The 14578-nt window shown below is 37.7% G+C and overlaps 1 protein-coding gene across 1 annotated transcript in view; it reads right to left on the bottom strand.

The window, feature by feature from the left end:
- The window catches only part of DISC1 (DISC1 scaffold protein), a 688592-nt gene that overhangs the window by 483865 nt on the left and 190149 nt on the right, over positions 1 to 14578 (bottom strand). Inside the window, 1 exon segment of the mRNA XM_007938514.1 lies at positions 23 to 258. Coding sequence (XP_007936705.1) covers positions 23 to 258 — 236 coding nt within the window.

Below are 14578 nucleotides of genomic sequence, written 5' to 3' on the forward strand. Positions count from 1 at the left end.
AAAAAAAAAAAAAAAAAAATACCTCCTTATGGCTTCTGGTGGTTCCACAACGAAGAGAACTTGATTGGCTGAGGCCAGGGTGTCATCCAGAGCCTGGCCCATCTCCCGCAGCTCACCCAGGGGCAACATGCCTGCCAGCTCGGCCAATTCACAGCCAGGCGACTGCAACAGCTGCTCCTGTTCATCTATCTCTCTCCTCAGTTGTTCATCTTTTGCTTCCAGTACAGACATTCTTGCTTGAAGAGCTTCAATTTCTTTCTGTAGAGAGTCGGAAGACCAGATTTTATAAATTAACCTGCTAGTGGTACACTGCTCAGCTCATAATGACAAATTTAAATGAGAATCAATTATAGGTACCAGAGCTGTGATCTCCCTTCTGAGGCAGACAGCTTTTGGAAGTTTGCTGAACTGGAAAAATGCCAACTTTATATTCTCATTATTTGGCTTAAGGAGAAACATTTCCTACCAAACATTAAATAACTATGGGAGAAGCCAAGAATTTGACTTGGAAAACCCAGCAAATATATAAATGACTTATTTCACTTTAAGTAGGTGCTCTGGTGGTGCAGTGGTGAAACGATGCAGCTGCTAACTAAAAGGCTGGTGTTCTGAACCCACCAGCTGCCCCATGGGAGAAAGATGAGGCAGTGCTTCTGAAAAGATTTACAGACTTAGAAACCCTATGGGGCAGCTCTTTGTCCTAAAGCATCGCTATGAGTCCAAATCAACTCGATAGCAGTGGGTTTGGTTTTGATCACTTTAGGTGGAAGAGCTAAACATGGGACAAAAGTACACACTTAAGATCCTAGCTAAGCAGATAATACTAGCCACAGACCAAAAGGAGAGAGGGAAACAATTGTTCATCTGTCTCCAAACTTGAAAATTTAGTGTGTAGAGAAAGATTAAAAAGAAAAAATGGCTTCTTAGGTCTGCAGTACTGAGAAAACAAGGAGATGTTATAGATAGTGTCATTCAGTTTAAAGTTCATAAAAATATTTTAAAATTTTCATTAGTACAACAAACAAAAATCCAAGGTATTCAGAAATCTCATCTTGAGATCAATAAATAAAACAAGCAGCAGGTAACTGAGCACCCATTAGGTGGACAAAGCATTGTAGCAGATGACCATCTCACTGATCATATGACTTCTGAATTAAAAAATTAGGGTCTTTAAATTAGCATACTCACATAGTTCATACATTGGTTTCTGGCTGGTATAAACATAGCACTAATTCTGGATGTCTCCCCATCTCATAACCTCAAGGCATAGATACTTTACAACTTTCACCTGCTAAACCCACTTCCAGTAGGATAGAAAAAGAAATTCTAAGTAAAAAATAATGCCTCAGTATCTCCCATTGGTCCAAGATTATTGTGCTATTGCCAGAGTCTCCCAACTAATTTCCCTACTTCTTCCTTCAACTTCCTATACACTGTTGTAGGTTTGGATGAAATTTTATAGAGCAAATTGGTTTTTCATTAAGCAATTGATACACATTTTACTTTATAACATTAGTTGCAATTGCCTTAATGTAATAGCATTCTTCCCATTTCCTCCCTGGTTCCCCATTTCCATTTGTCCTTCTTTCCTGCTCCTTCCTGCCATCAGAGCTTTGTTTGTGGGCAAACACTACCCTTTTGGTCTCATATGGTTGATTATCCTGAGGAGTATGTTCCTCACGATTGTTATTGTTCACTTTACAGGCCTATGTGTTGTTTGGCTGCAAGGTGATCCCTGGGGGTAAGTTCAGTTCCAGGTTGGAAGATTGTCTAAGGGCCACAGTCTCAAGGGTTCCACCAGTCTCCCAGAGTACTAAGTCTTGTCCTTTTCATGATTTTTAATTTTGTTCTATATTTTTCTCTTCCTCTGTGGTCTCAGAGTGGTTGGTATTTGTAGTCAGGCATCACCTGACTTCTTCTTCTGGTTTCTGGGTTATTGAGGCTGAGGTTAGAGTGGTCCATTAGTCATTTGGAATAATTGTTCCCTTGAGTCTTTGGTTTTCTTTTCACTCTTCTTTCCTCTAGGCAAGGAGAGACCACTAGTTGCACCTTAGATGGTCACTTGTTAGTTTTTAAGACCCCTGTCATGGTGTAGTGTCTAAGGCACTTTACTGCTAACCAGAAGGTTGGTGGTTCAAACCTACCATCCACTCTGTGGAAGGAAGACTTGGCAATCTACTTCTATAAAGATTTACCACATCAGAAACCCAAAAGGGAGTTGCCATGAGTCAAAATTGACTCGATGGCAGTGAGTTTGGTGTGGTTAGTAGGCTGCAGAACTTTGGCTTTGTGAACTATGGTATGCCAATTGACTTGGCTGTCCACCCTATAAACTATTCTTACAGAAAGAGTTAAATGCTCAGCTACTAGCCAAAAGGTTTGGGGGTTCGAATACTTCCCAGAAGTGCCTTGAGAGACAGGCCTGGTGATCTGCTTCTGAAAGGACACAGCACTAAAAACAATGTGGAGAGCAGTTTTACTCTGTATACACAGGAATTCCCTGCATCAAAATCAACTCAATGGCAACTAATATCAATAACAATTTTTTTTTCATGAAACAAACTTATTTTTATATTGTGCTAGATAGATTAGACTTACCAATGAGAAACGGGTATTCATTAAACATTAACTATTTCATTTCTATTTAGCCCATGAAACAATATTTAATTTTTTTTCTTTTTGCAGTGTGTCCTCCCCTCCCCTCCCATGCCTGGTAACCAATAAAGAAAATTTGCTTCCATATATAAACCTTTCCTTGACTTTTTACAATAATGAACTAATACAATACATGTCCTTCTGTGGTTAACTTATTTCACTCAGCATAATGTCCTCCAAATTCATCCAGACTCTGCATTTTGCAGATCTACATTATTCTTTAATGTTGCATAGTATTCCATTGTGTGTATGTAACATAGTTTGCTTATCCATTCTTCTGTTGATGGGTACCTAGGTCACTTCCATCTTTTTGCTATTGTAAATAGTGCTGCAATTAACATGGATATGCATGTAACTGTTTGTGTCCTCCCTCTCATTTTTTAGGATATATACCTAGTAATGATACTGCTGGATCAAACAATATTTCTAATTCCAACTTTTTAAGAAATCATTATACTGCCTTCCACAGTGGTTGTATCATTTGACAGTCCCACTCTCATCAAATGAGAGTCCCAATCTCTCCACATCCTCTCCAGCATTTGTTATTTTCTATCTTGTTGAACTTTGCTATTAGTGCTGGGGCCAAATGGTATCTCATCACTGTCTTGATTTGCATCTCTCTAATGGCTAATGATCATGAACATTTGTTCATGTGTTGTTGGTTGCCTGAATATCCTCTTTGGTGAAGTGTCTATCCATGTCATCTGCCCATTTTTTAACTGGATTCTTTGTCTTTTTGTTGTTAAGGTATTTTCTATAAATTTTAGGGATATGTCATTGCCAATCAGTAGGTTCTCTTTTGACCATTTGGAGAAATCTTTGGAAGCACATAAAAATTTAATTTTGAGAAGGTCCCATTCATCTAGATTATCTTCTGCTGTTTGTGCATTTTGGGTTATGCTTGACAGTCTATTTATGTCATAAGTTAGGGCCTTTAAATTTGCCCCTATTTTTTCCTCGAGGAACTTTATACTTTTAGGTTTCACATTTAAGTCTTTAATTCATCTAGAGTTAGTTTTTGTGTATGGTGTGAGGTACAGATCTTGTTTCATTTGTCTGCAAATGGATATCCTGTTTTGCCACCACCATTTATTAAACAAATATTCTCTTCCCCATTTAATGGATTTCAGCCCTTTATCAAAAATCAGCTGACCATAGATCAGTTGATCTATTTCTGGGTTCTCAATTCTATTCCATTGGTCTATATATCTGTTCCAGTACCAGGATGTTTTGACTACTGTGGCTGTATAATAGGTTTTGAGATCTGGCAGTGTGAGACCACCTACTTTGTTTTTCTTCTTCAACAGTGCTTTGCTGGTGCAAGGTCTCTTTCCTTTTCCATATAAAGTTAGTGACTGGTTTTTCCACATCCTTAAAGAATGTTGATGGGATCTGGATTGGGATTGCATTTAATGTATAGATTGCTTTGAGCAGTACTGACATTTTCACAATGTTCAGTCTTATCCATGAGCATGGTATGTTTTTCCATTTATGTAGATCTCTTATGGTTTCTTGAAGTAGTCTTTTGTTATTTTCTTTGTACAAGTCTTTTGTGTCCCTAGTGCCATTTATTCCCAAATATTTTATTTTGGTAGCTATTGTAAATGGTATTGATTTCTTTATTTCCTTTTCAGTAATTTCTTTGCTGGTGCAGAGGAATCCAACTGATTTTTGTATGTTGATATCGTATCCCACGACTGCGCTAAATCTCTCAATTAGTTCCAGTAGATTTTTTTGCTGAGATTCTTGGGTATTCTATGTATAGAATTATATCATCACCAAATAGGGATAGTTGAACTTCTTCCTTACCAATTTGGATGCCTTGATTTCCCTTTCTTGCTTATTGCCCTGGCTCGGACTTCCAATATAATGCTGACTAGAAGGTGGTGATACAGGGCATCCTTGTCTGGTTCCTGTTCACAAAGGGAATGGTTCCAGTCTCTCTCCATTGAGAATATTGTTGGCTGTTGGTTTTGTATATAAGTCCTTCATTATGTTGAGGACTTTCCCTTCTATTCCTGTCTTTCTGGGAGTTTTTATCAGGAATGGGTGTTGGATCTTATCAAATGCCTTTTCTGCATCTATTGATATGATCATGTGGTTCTTTTCCTTTGTTTTATTTATGTCATGGATGACATTGACTGTTTATCTAATGTTGAACCATCCTTGCATATCTGGTATGAGCCCCACTTGGTCATAATGTTTTTTTGTTTTGTTTTGTTTTTTTAATTATTTGTTGGTGGAGTCTATTGGCTAGGATTTTGTTGATGATTTTGGTGTCTATATTCATGAGGAATATTGGTCTGTAGTATTCTATTTTAGTGATGTCTTTGCCTGGTTTTGGTATCCAGGTTATGCTTACTTCATAAAATGTATTTTGGAAGATTCCATCATTTTCTATGTTTGGGAATATTTGAGTAGCATTGGTGTCAGTTTTTCTCTGAACGTTTGGTAGAATTCTCCAGTGAAATAGTCTTGGCCAGGGCTTTTTTGTTGTTGGTAAATTTTTTATGACCTGTTCTATTTCTTCTTTTATTGGGAGTCAGTTCAAATTTTTTACCTCAGTCTTTATTAGTTTAGGTAAGTAGTATGTTTCTAGAAATCTGTCCATTTCTTCTAGATTTTCTATTGTGTTGGAATATAGTTCTTCATAGTATTCTAATATTATGCTTTTACTTTCTGTTGGTTCTGTTGTGACATAACCCTGATTCCCTGTTGACAATCTTGTAGGCTTATTTACTTTGGATACTTCCATAACTGGATTGGTTTCTGGATTATGTCATCATGTGTGTTAACGGTAGGTTGGTGTTTGCTGTTGTTGCTTTTCTGTTCAAAGGACTCCCTTTAGCATCTCTTGTAAGGTTGGTCTGGTTTTAAGAAATTCCTTTAATTTCTGCTTATCTGGAAGTGTACTACTTTCACCATCATATTTGAGGGACAATTTTGCCAGGTATATAATTCTTGATTGGAATTTTTTTTTTTCTTTCAGGGTTTTACATATACCACCCCATTGCCTTCTTGTCTGTATTGTTTCTGCTGAGAAATCAGAGCTGAGTCTTATTGGTTGCCCTTTGTAGGTAACTTTTCATTTTTCCCATGCCACTTTCCGGATTCTTTCTTTCTCTTTGGTTTTGGTGAGTTTGATGATGATATGTCTTGGTGATTTTCTTTTAGGGTCTATCCTGTTTGAAGATCATTGGATTTCTTGAATGAATACATTCTCATCTTTCATCATATCAAGGAAATTCTCTTCCAACAAATCTTCAACAATTTTCTCTTCCATTTTCTTTTCTCTTCTTGTTCTGGAATTCTGATTACACATAGGTTATTCCTTTTGATCATTTGTTTCTAATCCACATGAACTTTAGGGTTTTTTCATTTGGTTTTGATCTTTTTTCTGATTGATCCCTTTCCAAAGAAGTATTCAGGTATTTTTCTTCAATCTCATTAATTCTGTCTTCCATTAATTCAAATCCACTCCTTTGCTCATTCAATGTATTATCTATTCCTGAAAATTTACTATTAATCTTCTGCATTTCTACCTGTAAATTTTGTATCATTTCTAATTTTTCATTTATTTTGGGATTTTGTTCTTGTATTGTCTTTTGAAATTGTTCTAGGGTTTTTTGGTGTTTTCCTTAATTTTGTCAGTGTTTTCCTTGATCTTTTTGTCAACCCATTAAAGGTACCTAAATACAATTCTTTTGAATTCCTTATCAGAGAGTTCCAATGCTGTTTCTTCCTCAGGGATGTGTTATAGGTCTGTATCCTGCTTCCTTATTTCTAATGCTTTATCTTGCTTCTTTGTGTGGACTGTCATGGTCTGTGGTTTCTGAGACATTGTGATGTTTTTGTGTTTATATTTAACTGGGGATTGTATGTTGGAGTGATTCACCCAAGATTTTCATTTTCTTTGTTTTGTTTGGATGTATCTGAGTAAGCAGGGTACTGTGCTCCTCTGTTCAGTAGTTGGCAGCACTTATACACCCACTACCTGTCTCCTTTCCAGTCATCAGCCTCCCATATGTCTGTGCTGTCTTTGACAAGCAAAGCTTATTCGTAGGTCCCTGGAATCTGAAGAAGAATGCTGTCACTTCAAATATCCAAAATGGCCACCACGTGTAAACATTCAAAATGACTGCACCCTCCAGATAGCCAAAAATCACATCTCAGTTTGTTTCCTTCTTTGCTGTTTCCCTTGTCAATCATCAGCTAACCCATGCGGTAGTCCATGAAGCCCTTGAGGAGCCAGGCCAATTTTTAGGTTAATTCTCAGGTCCTAACATTACTTGGAAATATTCAAGCTGTCCATACCATCAGGACAGCTGACAGTCCACACCTCCATTTTTCTCCTTACTCACTGTTTTCATTCAGGTTCTTCTACTAGTTGGTATTTAATTCACTTCTGTATCCTTCCTTTCAAAGTCTCAGGGCTCCAGGATTATCTTCTGAATCTGTGTCAATTGGTTTCTCTTTTCTTTATTGAAGAAGGTCTGTGTAGCTTGTCTGGCAATTCTGCCACCTTTCTGGAAGTCTCTCTACTGTAATTTCTTTTCTTTTTTTTTTTTTTTTTTTATTGCTCATGGAGTGCAAATTTACATAGCAGATTTGTTTTAAATTCAATACTTCATGCACATTTTATTTCATGGTCCCTGATTACCCTCCCCAACCATGAAAAATTCTCCCCCCTTCTTCCTGTGACTAATTGCTCCCTGTGCCTTTCTTATCCATGCATTCCTGTCTATCCAACTTTCCCTCTATGTGAATGCTGCTCCTCTGATGTCTCATGGCTGATAGATCTAAGGGTTGCATAGAGTAGGTGGGTGCATTTTCTTGGGGTAGGTGTTCCACTTGTAGGTTTTTCTACTGTTGAGCTGAGAGCCAATCCATGGAAATCAGTCCATTTCCAGGTCCAAAGGGTAACCCAGGACCATAGTCTCAGGGGTTCCACCAGTATCTATTCAACCAGTAATTGTGGTCATTTTTGTGTTTTTGAATTTTCTTTCACATTTTTCCTTTCACTCTATCCAGGATCACTAGTTTTAATCCTTTTCTGAGCGGTTGGCATTGGTTGCTGGGCAACATCTAGTTCTTCTGGTCTTGGTGTCATGAAAGCTGAGGTCCTCGTGGTCTATCTTATCCTTGGACTAATTATTTCCAGATGACCTTGACTTTCTTCACTATGCTCTGCTCCAGACGAGAGGAGGCCAATAGTTGCATCTTAGATGACTACTCATAAGCTTTTAAGACCCAGTACTTACTCACCAAAGTAGACTGCAGAACAAGATTTTTATGTACTGCAACAACAACAATTATTAATAAAGTCATCAAAGTGATTCTTTAAAATGTGGTTAAAAATCACATCACTTGAAAAATGGAGTCTCGTCAGTAATCACCATGCTATTTTCCTCTAGCAACTTAGTGCTTGAAAAACTAGGTACAGCAGTTTGAATTAGGGATTTTGGTGCTCTGAACAGCTCACTGAGTCAGAGTGCACCAAACTAAGAGGAGAAGAATTAGAGGAAAGTTACAGGAGAAAAAAACAAAGTGGATCTACTCTGTGAAACACGGACAGGCAGTTGAGAAAGGCCATTAGAGACTTCCCTGGAGGACCGATCGGCAGCCCAGAATGGCCATCCGAGACCCCCCTGGATCAAGGCAGAAGCCACCCCATATCAGCATAACAGGGACCACACCAGCATACCAGCGATCACCACAAGGATCGACCTTCAGCACCTAATTTTATCAGTCACTTGGGTTTGACTAGGTGAAAATGGGTACATCCAGCACCACTGAATCCCAAGCAGAGAGCCCACTGGTGTCCTAGGAGGGTTGGCTCGCTCCCCCCTCAGTGGGTCACTGAAAAGGCTTGGGTCAGCTTAGTGGCACCGAGAGGTGTCAGCATGACTTTATCACTAATATTGGGACCATAGATTCCTAATAGGCATTGTCCCAATTCCAGTGCAGTTGAAGCTGAGCACATCTTTGGCGCCACAGGTGGGCAGTCTCTCAAACTCCCAAGCTGATCGTGGTTTGGGCAGGTTGAGCCAGCGCCTTGGATAGGCAGGGTGGAGAGAGAAAACATCTATGCAATAGATCGCAGAGCCGGGAAGTGGCCTGGGGTTGGCCTTTTGGCACCGAGGGGCCTTGGGAGTGGGGGTATTTTGCATGTGTCTGAGCTTGGCAGAGAGCAGTGACCTCCCAACAACTGGAATATTTTCTGAAATTGCACCATGGGCTTGTGAGTAACAGTAAAATGTCATCAGTGGCAGTCTGCTCAAAGCCCTAGAAACTGTCCCTAGCAAAAAGCAGCTTTCTTTTTTCCACTCTCATCTTCTCACTTACCCAATAGAAGAAACCACATTCAGCCAGCATAAAACCTCCCGGTTTGAACTCTAAACCCTCTTTTCGACAAACAGAAACCCTTATCCACATTCCTCACAGTGACTCAACCAGCACAAAGAAAACTGCAGAGTGACCCAGCATACCTGAATTAATAACTAAATAAAATGAAATATACCAGTCACCTTTTCAAAATATTAAATCATATAACCAAGACAAAACAAATCAACATGTAACCAACAGTTAAAGACAACCTCAAAATGTCTAGGAAACAACAGGCAACCTCAAAATACACAAACAACAAAAAAAAAGACAAGGCATCAGAAGCAAAACCACAAACAAAGGTCTCATTATAAATGGAGGATGAGGAGGCAATAGAATTATCCAAGAAGGAATTTAGAAAATATGTTTATAGAGCTATACAAGAGCTTAAGAAAACCCCAAACAGAAACAAGAAGAACACAGACAGTTCCATGGAGGAACTTAGGAAAATGATTCAGGAACAGAATATTAAAATTAATACACAATCAGAACTTAAACAAAAACAGTAGTTAGAAATTCAGAAGATGAACACTGAAATGCAGACAATGAATACCAAAATGACAGAATTACACAACACAGTAGAACCACAAAAGAGTAGGTTAGAACTGGCTGAAGAATGCATATCCCAACTAGAAGACAAATCCCTAGACACTAGCCTGTATGAAGAAAAATCAGAACAAAGATTTAAGAGAAATGAAGAGAGCCTAAGAATTATATGCGATGACATGAGAAGAAACAATATTAGACTCATTGGAATTCCAGAGCAAGAAGAGGCAAAAAAGACCACTGAGAAAATTGTGGAAGGCCTGCTAACAGAAAACTTCCCTCATATCATGAAGGAAGAAAAGATATTTGTCCAAGAAGCTCATAGAACCCCACACAAGGTAGATACCAAGAGAAAAACACAAAGACATATTATAATCAAACTTTCCAAAACCAAAGACAAAGAAAAAATTTTGAGAGCTACCCAGGAAAAAATAAATATTACTTATAATAATCAAATGGTTAGTCTGAGCTCCGATTACTCAGCAGAAACCATGCAGACAAGAAGGCAATGAGATGGCATATATAAAACTCTGAAGGAAAAGAACTTCCAACCAAGAATCCTATATCCAGCCAAATTATCCATCAAATATGAGGGTGAAATCAAGGCATTCTCAGATAAGCAGGAATTAAGAGACTGTGTGAAAACCAGACCAACCCCTACAAGAAATGTTTAAGGAAATCCTACCAATAGAGAACCCACAACAGCGATCAACAAAACCAGGATATGTGACATCAACTTTAAAACCAAACCAGAAATACTCATAATAAGACCATAAAACATTCTACCTTAAAAACCAAGGAACTCATTCAGCACACAACAGCAACTAACCTAGCAGAGGGAATAAGACTTCTAGGTACAGACCCTCAAATGGAGAGGAAAACAGGACAATGTCTTTACAGTACACACTGTTCTAAAAATGTAGAGACAAAAATATACTCCAAGGTAACCAAAGAGAAAAGTAACAATTCTTCTAAGCAAATCCAGAAGGAAGCAAAACATATGGGTTTAATCAACACAAAAAAAACTATAAAGAAGAAAAGGGGAAAAGCATTAGCCAACAAACCAAACTCAGGACAGAAAAATATATGGACCATAAAATCACCAACATCACAACAAAAAAAAAGCACAATAGAATGACAGCAATCAATTCATACCTATTACTAATTACATTCAATGTGAATGGACTAAATGCACCTATCAAGAGAAACAGAGTGCCAGATTGGATAAGAAAAGAAGACCCATTGATATGCTGCCTACAAAAGACCCACCTTAGACACATAGATAAAAACAAATTAAGAGTTAAGGGATGAAAAGAATATACCAAGCCAATGAAAACCAGAAAAAGGCAGGTGTAGCAATATTGATCTCTGATAAAATAGACATTAAGGTGAAAGACACATAAGAGATAAGGAAGGACATTATATGATGCTGAAAGGGTCAATTGACAAAGAAGACGGTACAATAATAAATATTCATGCACCCAATGAAAATGCTCCAAGATACGTAAAGCAAATATGAACTGAATTAAAAGGGATGATAGACAACTCTACAATAGTAGTGGGAGATTTTAACATGCCACTTTCAAAAAGGGACAGGTCAACTGGAAAAAAACTCAACAAGGATACAGAAGAATTCAACAGTACAATCAACCAACTCGACCTCACAGACATATACAGAGCATTTCACCCAACAAAAACACAATTCACATTCTTATCCAGTGCACAAGAATCCTTGTCCAGAATAGACCATGTGCTAGGACATAAAACAAGCCTCAATAAATTCAAAAACATTGAAATACTGCAAAGCATCTTCTTGGACCACAATGCTATAAAACTAGAAATTAATAATAGGAAGAGAAAGGAAAAAGCATCAAACATATGGAAGTTGAATGAGTCATTGCTCAAGAAATATTGGGTAACAGAACAGATAAAATCTGAAATAAAAAAAATTCCTAGAAACAAATGAGAATGAAGATACATCATACCAAAACCTGTGGGACTCAAGGAAAGCAGTACTCAAAGGACCATTTATAGCAATAAATGCATACATCAAAAAAGAGGAAATAAACAAAATCAACACTCTAATTCATCAACCCAACAAATAGAAATAGAACAACAAAAGAATCCTACAGTATCTAGAAGAAAGGAAATAATAAAGATCAGAGTAGAAATAAATGAAACAGAAAATAAAAAAACCATAGAGAAAATCAACAAAACAAAGAGCTGGTTCTTTCAAAAGATTAATAAAATTGATAAACCATTGGCAGAGCTAACAAAAAAAAAAAAGAAAGACAAGATCCAAATCACGAAAATGGTGTCATCACAACAGAACCAATGAAATTAAAAAGATACTGACAGAATATTATGAAAAACTGTACACCAATAGATTTGAGAACCTAGAAGAGATGGACAAGTTTCTAGACTCACAAGACCTACTTAAACTATCTCACTCAGAGACAGAAAGCTTGAACAGACCCATAACAAGGGAAGAAATTAAACAGGTCATACGAAACTTCCCACAAAGAAAAGCCCTGGCCCTGATGGCTTCACTGGAGAATTCTATTAAATATTCAGAGAAGAGTTGACACCTATGCTATTCAAGCTATTCCAGAACATAGAAAAAGATAGAAAATTCCCAAACTCATTTTATGAAGCAAGCATAACACTAATTCCAAAACCAAGGAAAGATACCACTAGAAAGGAAAACTACGGACGAATATCACTCATGAACATAGGCGCAAAAATCTTTAACAAAATCCTGGCCAAAAGAATCCAACAACATATCAAAAAATTAAAACACCCAGACCAAGTGGCTTTCATACCAGGTTTACAAGGGTGGTTCAACATCAAAAAATCAATCAATGTAATCCACCACATAAACAAAACAAAGGAAAAGAACCATATGATTATATCAATTGATGCAGGGTCAATTGATAAAATTTGATAAAATCCAACATCCATTCCTATTTAGAACTCTCAGCAAAATAGGTATAGAAGGAAAATTCCTCAACATAATAAAGGGTATAAATGCAAAACCAATAGCCAACATCATTATTAATGGAGAAAGACTCAAGGCATTCCCCTTACGAATGGGAACCAGACAGGGATGCCCTCTATCACCACTTCTACTTAACATTGTATTGGAAGTCCTGGCCAGGGAAATAAGGCAAGAAAGAGAAATAAAAGGCATACAAATTGGCAAAGAGGAATTAAAACTATCTCTATTTGAAGATGATATGATCCTATACATAGTAAACCCAAGGGACTCAGTTAAAAAAAAAAAAAACTACTGGAATTTATAGAGAGGTTCAGCAAAGTGGCAGGATACAAGATCAACACACAAAAATCAGCTGGATTTCTCTACACCAGCAAAGAGTCCTCTGAAAAAGAAATAAGGGAAACAATACCATTTATTATAGCTACAAAAAAGATAAATTATCTAGGAACAAACACACCAGAGACACAAAAGATCTATATAGAGAAAACTATAAAACACTGCTACAAGAGACAACAAGGGCACTACATAAATGGAAGAACCTACCTTGTTCATGGAGAACTCTGGTGGTGTAGTGTCTAAGGCATTTGACTGCTAACCAGAAGCCTGGCAGTTCAAACCCACCATCCACTCCTCGGAAGGAAGGTTAGGCAATCTACTTCTATAGTGATACTGCCTCGGAAACCCAAAGAGGGGTCGCTATGAGTTGGGTCCGACTTGATGGCACATAACAACAACAACAATGCCTTATTCGTGGATAGGTAGACTAAACATTGGGAAAATGTCTATACTACCTAAAGCAATCTATACATTTAATGCAATCCTGACCGAGATGTCAACAGAATTTTTTAAGGACATGGAAAAACTTATTACTAATTTCATATGGAAAGGAAAGAGACCTTGAATAAGCAGAACACTTCTTAAGAAGAAAAACAAAGTGGGAGGTCTCACACACCCAGATCTTAAGAACTACTATATAGCCACAGTAGTCAAAACAGCATGGTATTGGTACAATGACAGACAGATAGACCAATGGAACAGAATCAAAAGTCCAGATATAGACCCATCCATCTATGGACAACTGATCTTGAACAAAGGTCCAAAACCCACTAAATGGGGAAGAGATGGCCTCTTTAACAAATGGTGCTGGCAAAACTGGATATCCATTTGCAAAAAAATGAAAAAAGACCCATACTTCATCCTATACACAAAAACAAACTCAAGCTGGATCAAAGACTTAAATGTAAGATCCAAAAATAAAAAATTCTTGAAGATAAAATAGGGGCAAATCTGGGAGCCCTAATTTATGGCATAAATAGACTGTCAAGCATAACCCAAAATGTGCAGGAGATAGAAGAGAAGCCAGATGACTGGGACCTTTTAAAAATTAAGTTCTTATGCTCATCGAAAGACTTCATCAAAAGGGTAAAAAGAGAACCTACAGACTGGGAGAAAATATTTGCCTATGACATATCTGATAAAGGACTTATCTCCAAAATCTGTATAAAACTTCAACACCTCAACACCAAAAAGACAAGTAACCCAATTCACAAATGGGTAAAAGACTTGAACAGGCATTTGACCAAAGAGGATCTACAGGCAGCCAACAAACACATGAGAAATTGTTCACGATCATTAATCATTAAAGAGATGCAAATCAAAACAACAATGAGATATCATCTCACCCCAGCAATAATAGCAAAGTTCAACAAATCAGAAATTAACAAATACTGGCAAGCTTGTGGAGAGATTGGAACTCTTGTACACTGCTGGTGGGACTGTAAAATGGTACAACCATTGTGGCAAATGATATGGCATTTCCTTTGTTGTCGTTGTTGTTAAGTGCTGTCGAGTCATTTCCGACTCATAGCGACAACATGCACAGCAGAACGAAACACTGCCCGATCCCGCGCCAGCCCCACAATCCCTGCTATACTTGAGCCCATCATCGCAGCCACAGTGTCAATCCATCTTGTTGAAGGCCTCCCCCTCTTTCGT

Source organism: Orycteropus afer, unplaced genomic scaffold (assembly GCF_000298275.1).
Source record: "Orycteropus afer afer isolate SDZICR_OR568_19922 unplaced genomic scaffold, OryAfe1.0 scaffold00050, whole genome shotgun sequence".
NCBI classification, from domain to species: Eukaryota; Metazoa; Chordata; class Mammalia; order Tubulidentata; family Orycteropodidae; genus Orycteropus; species Orycteropus afer.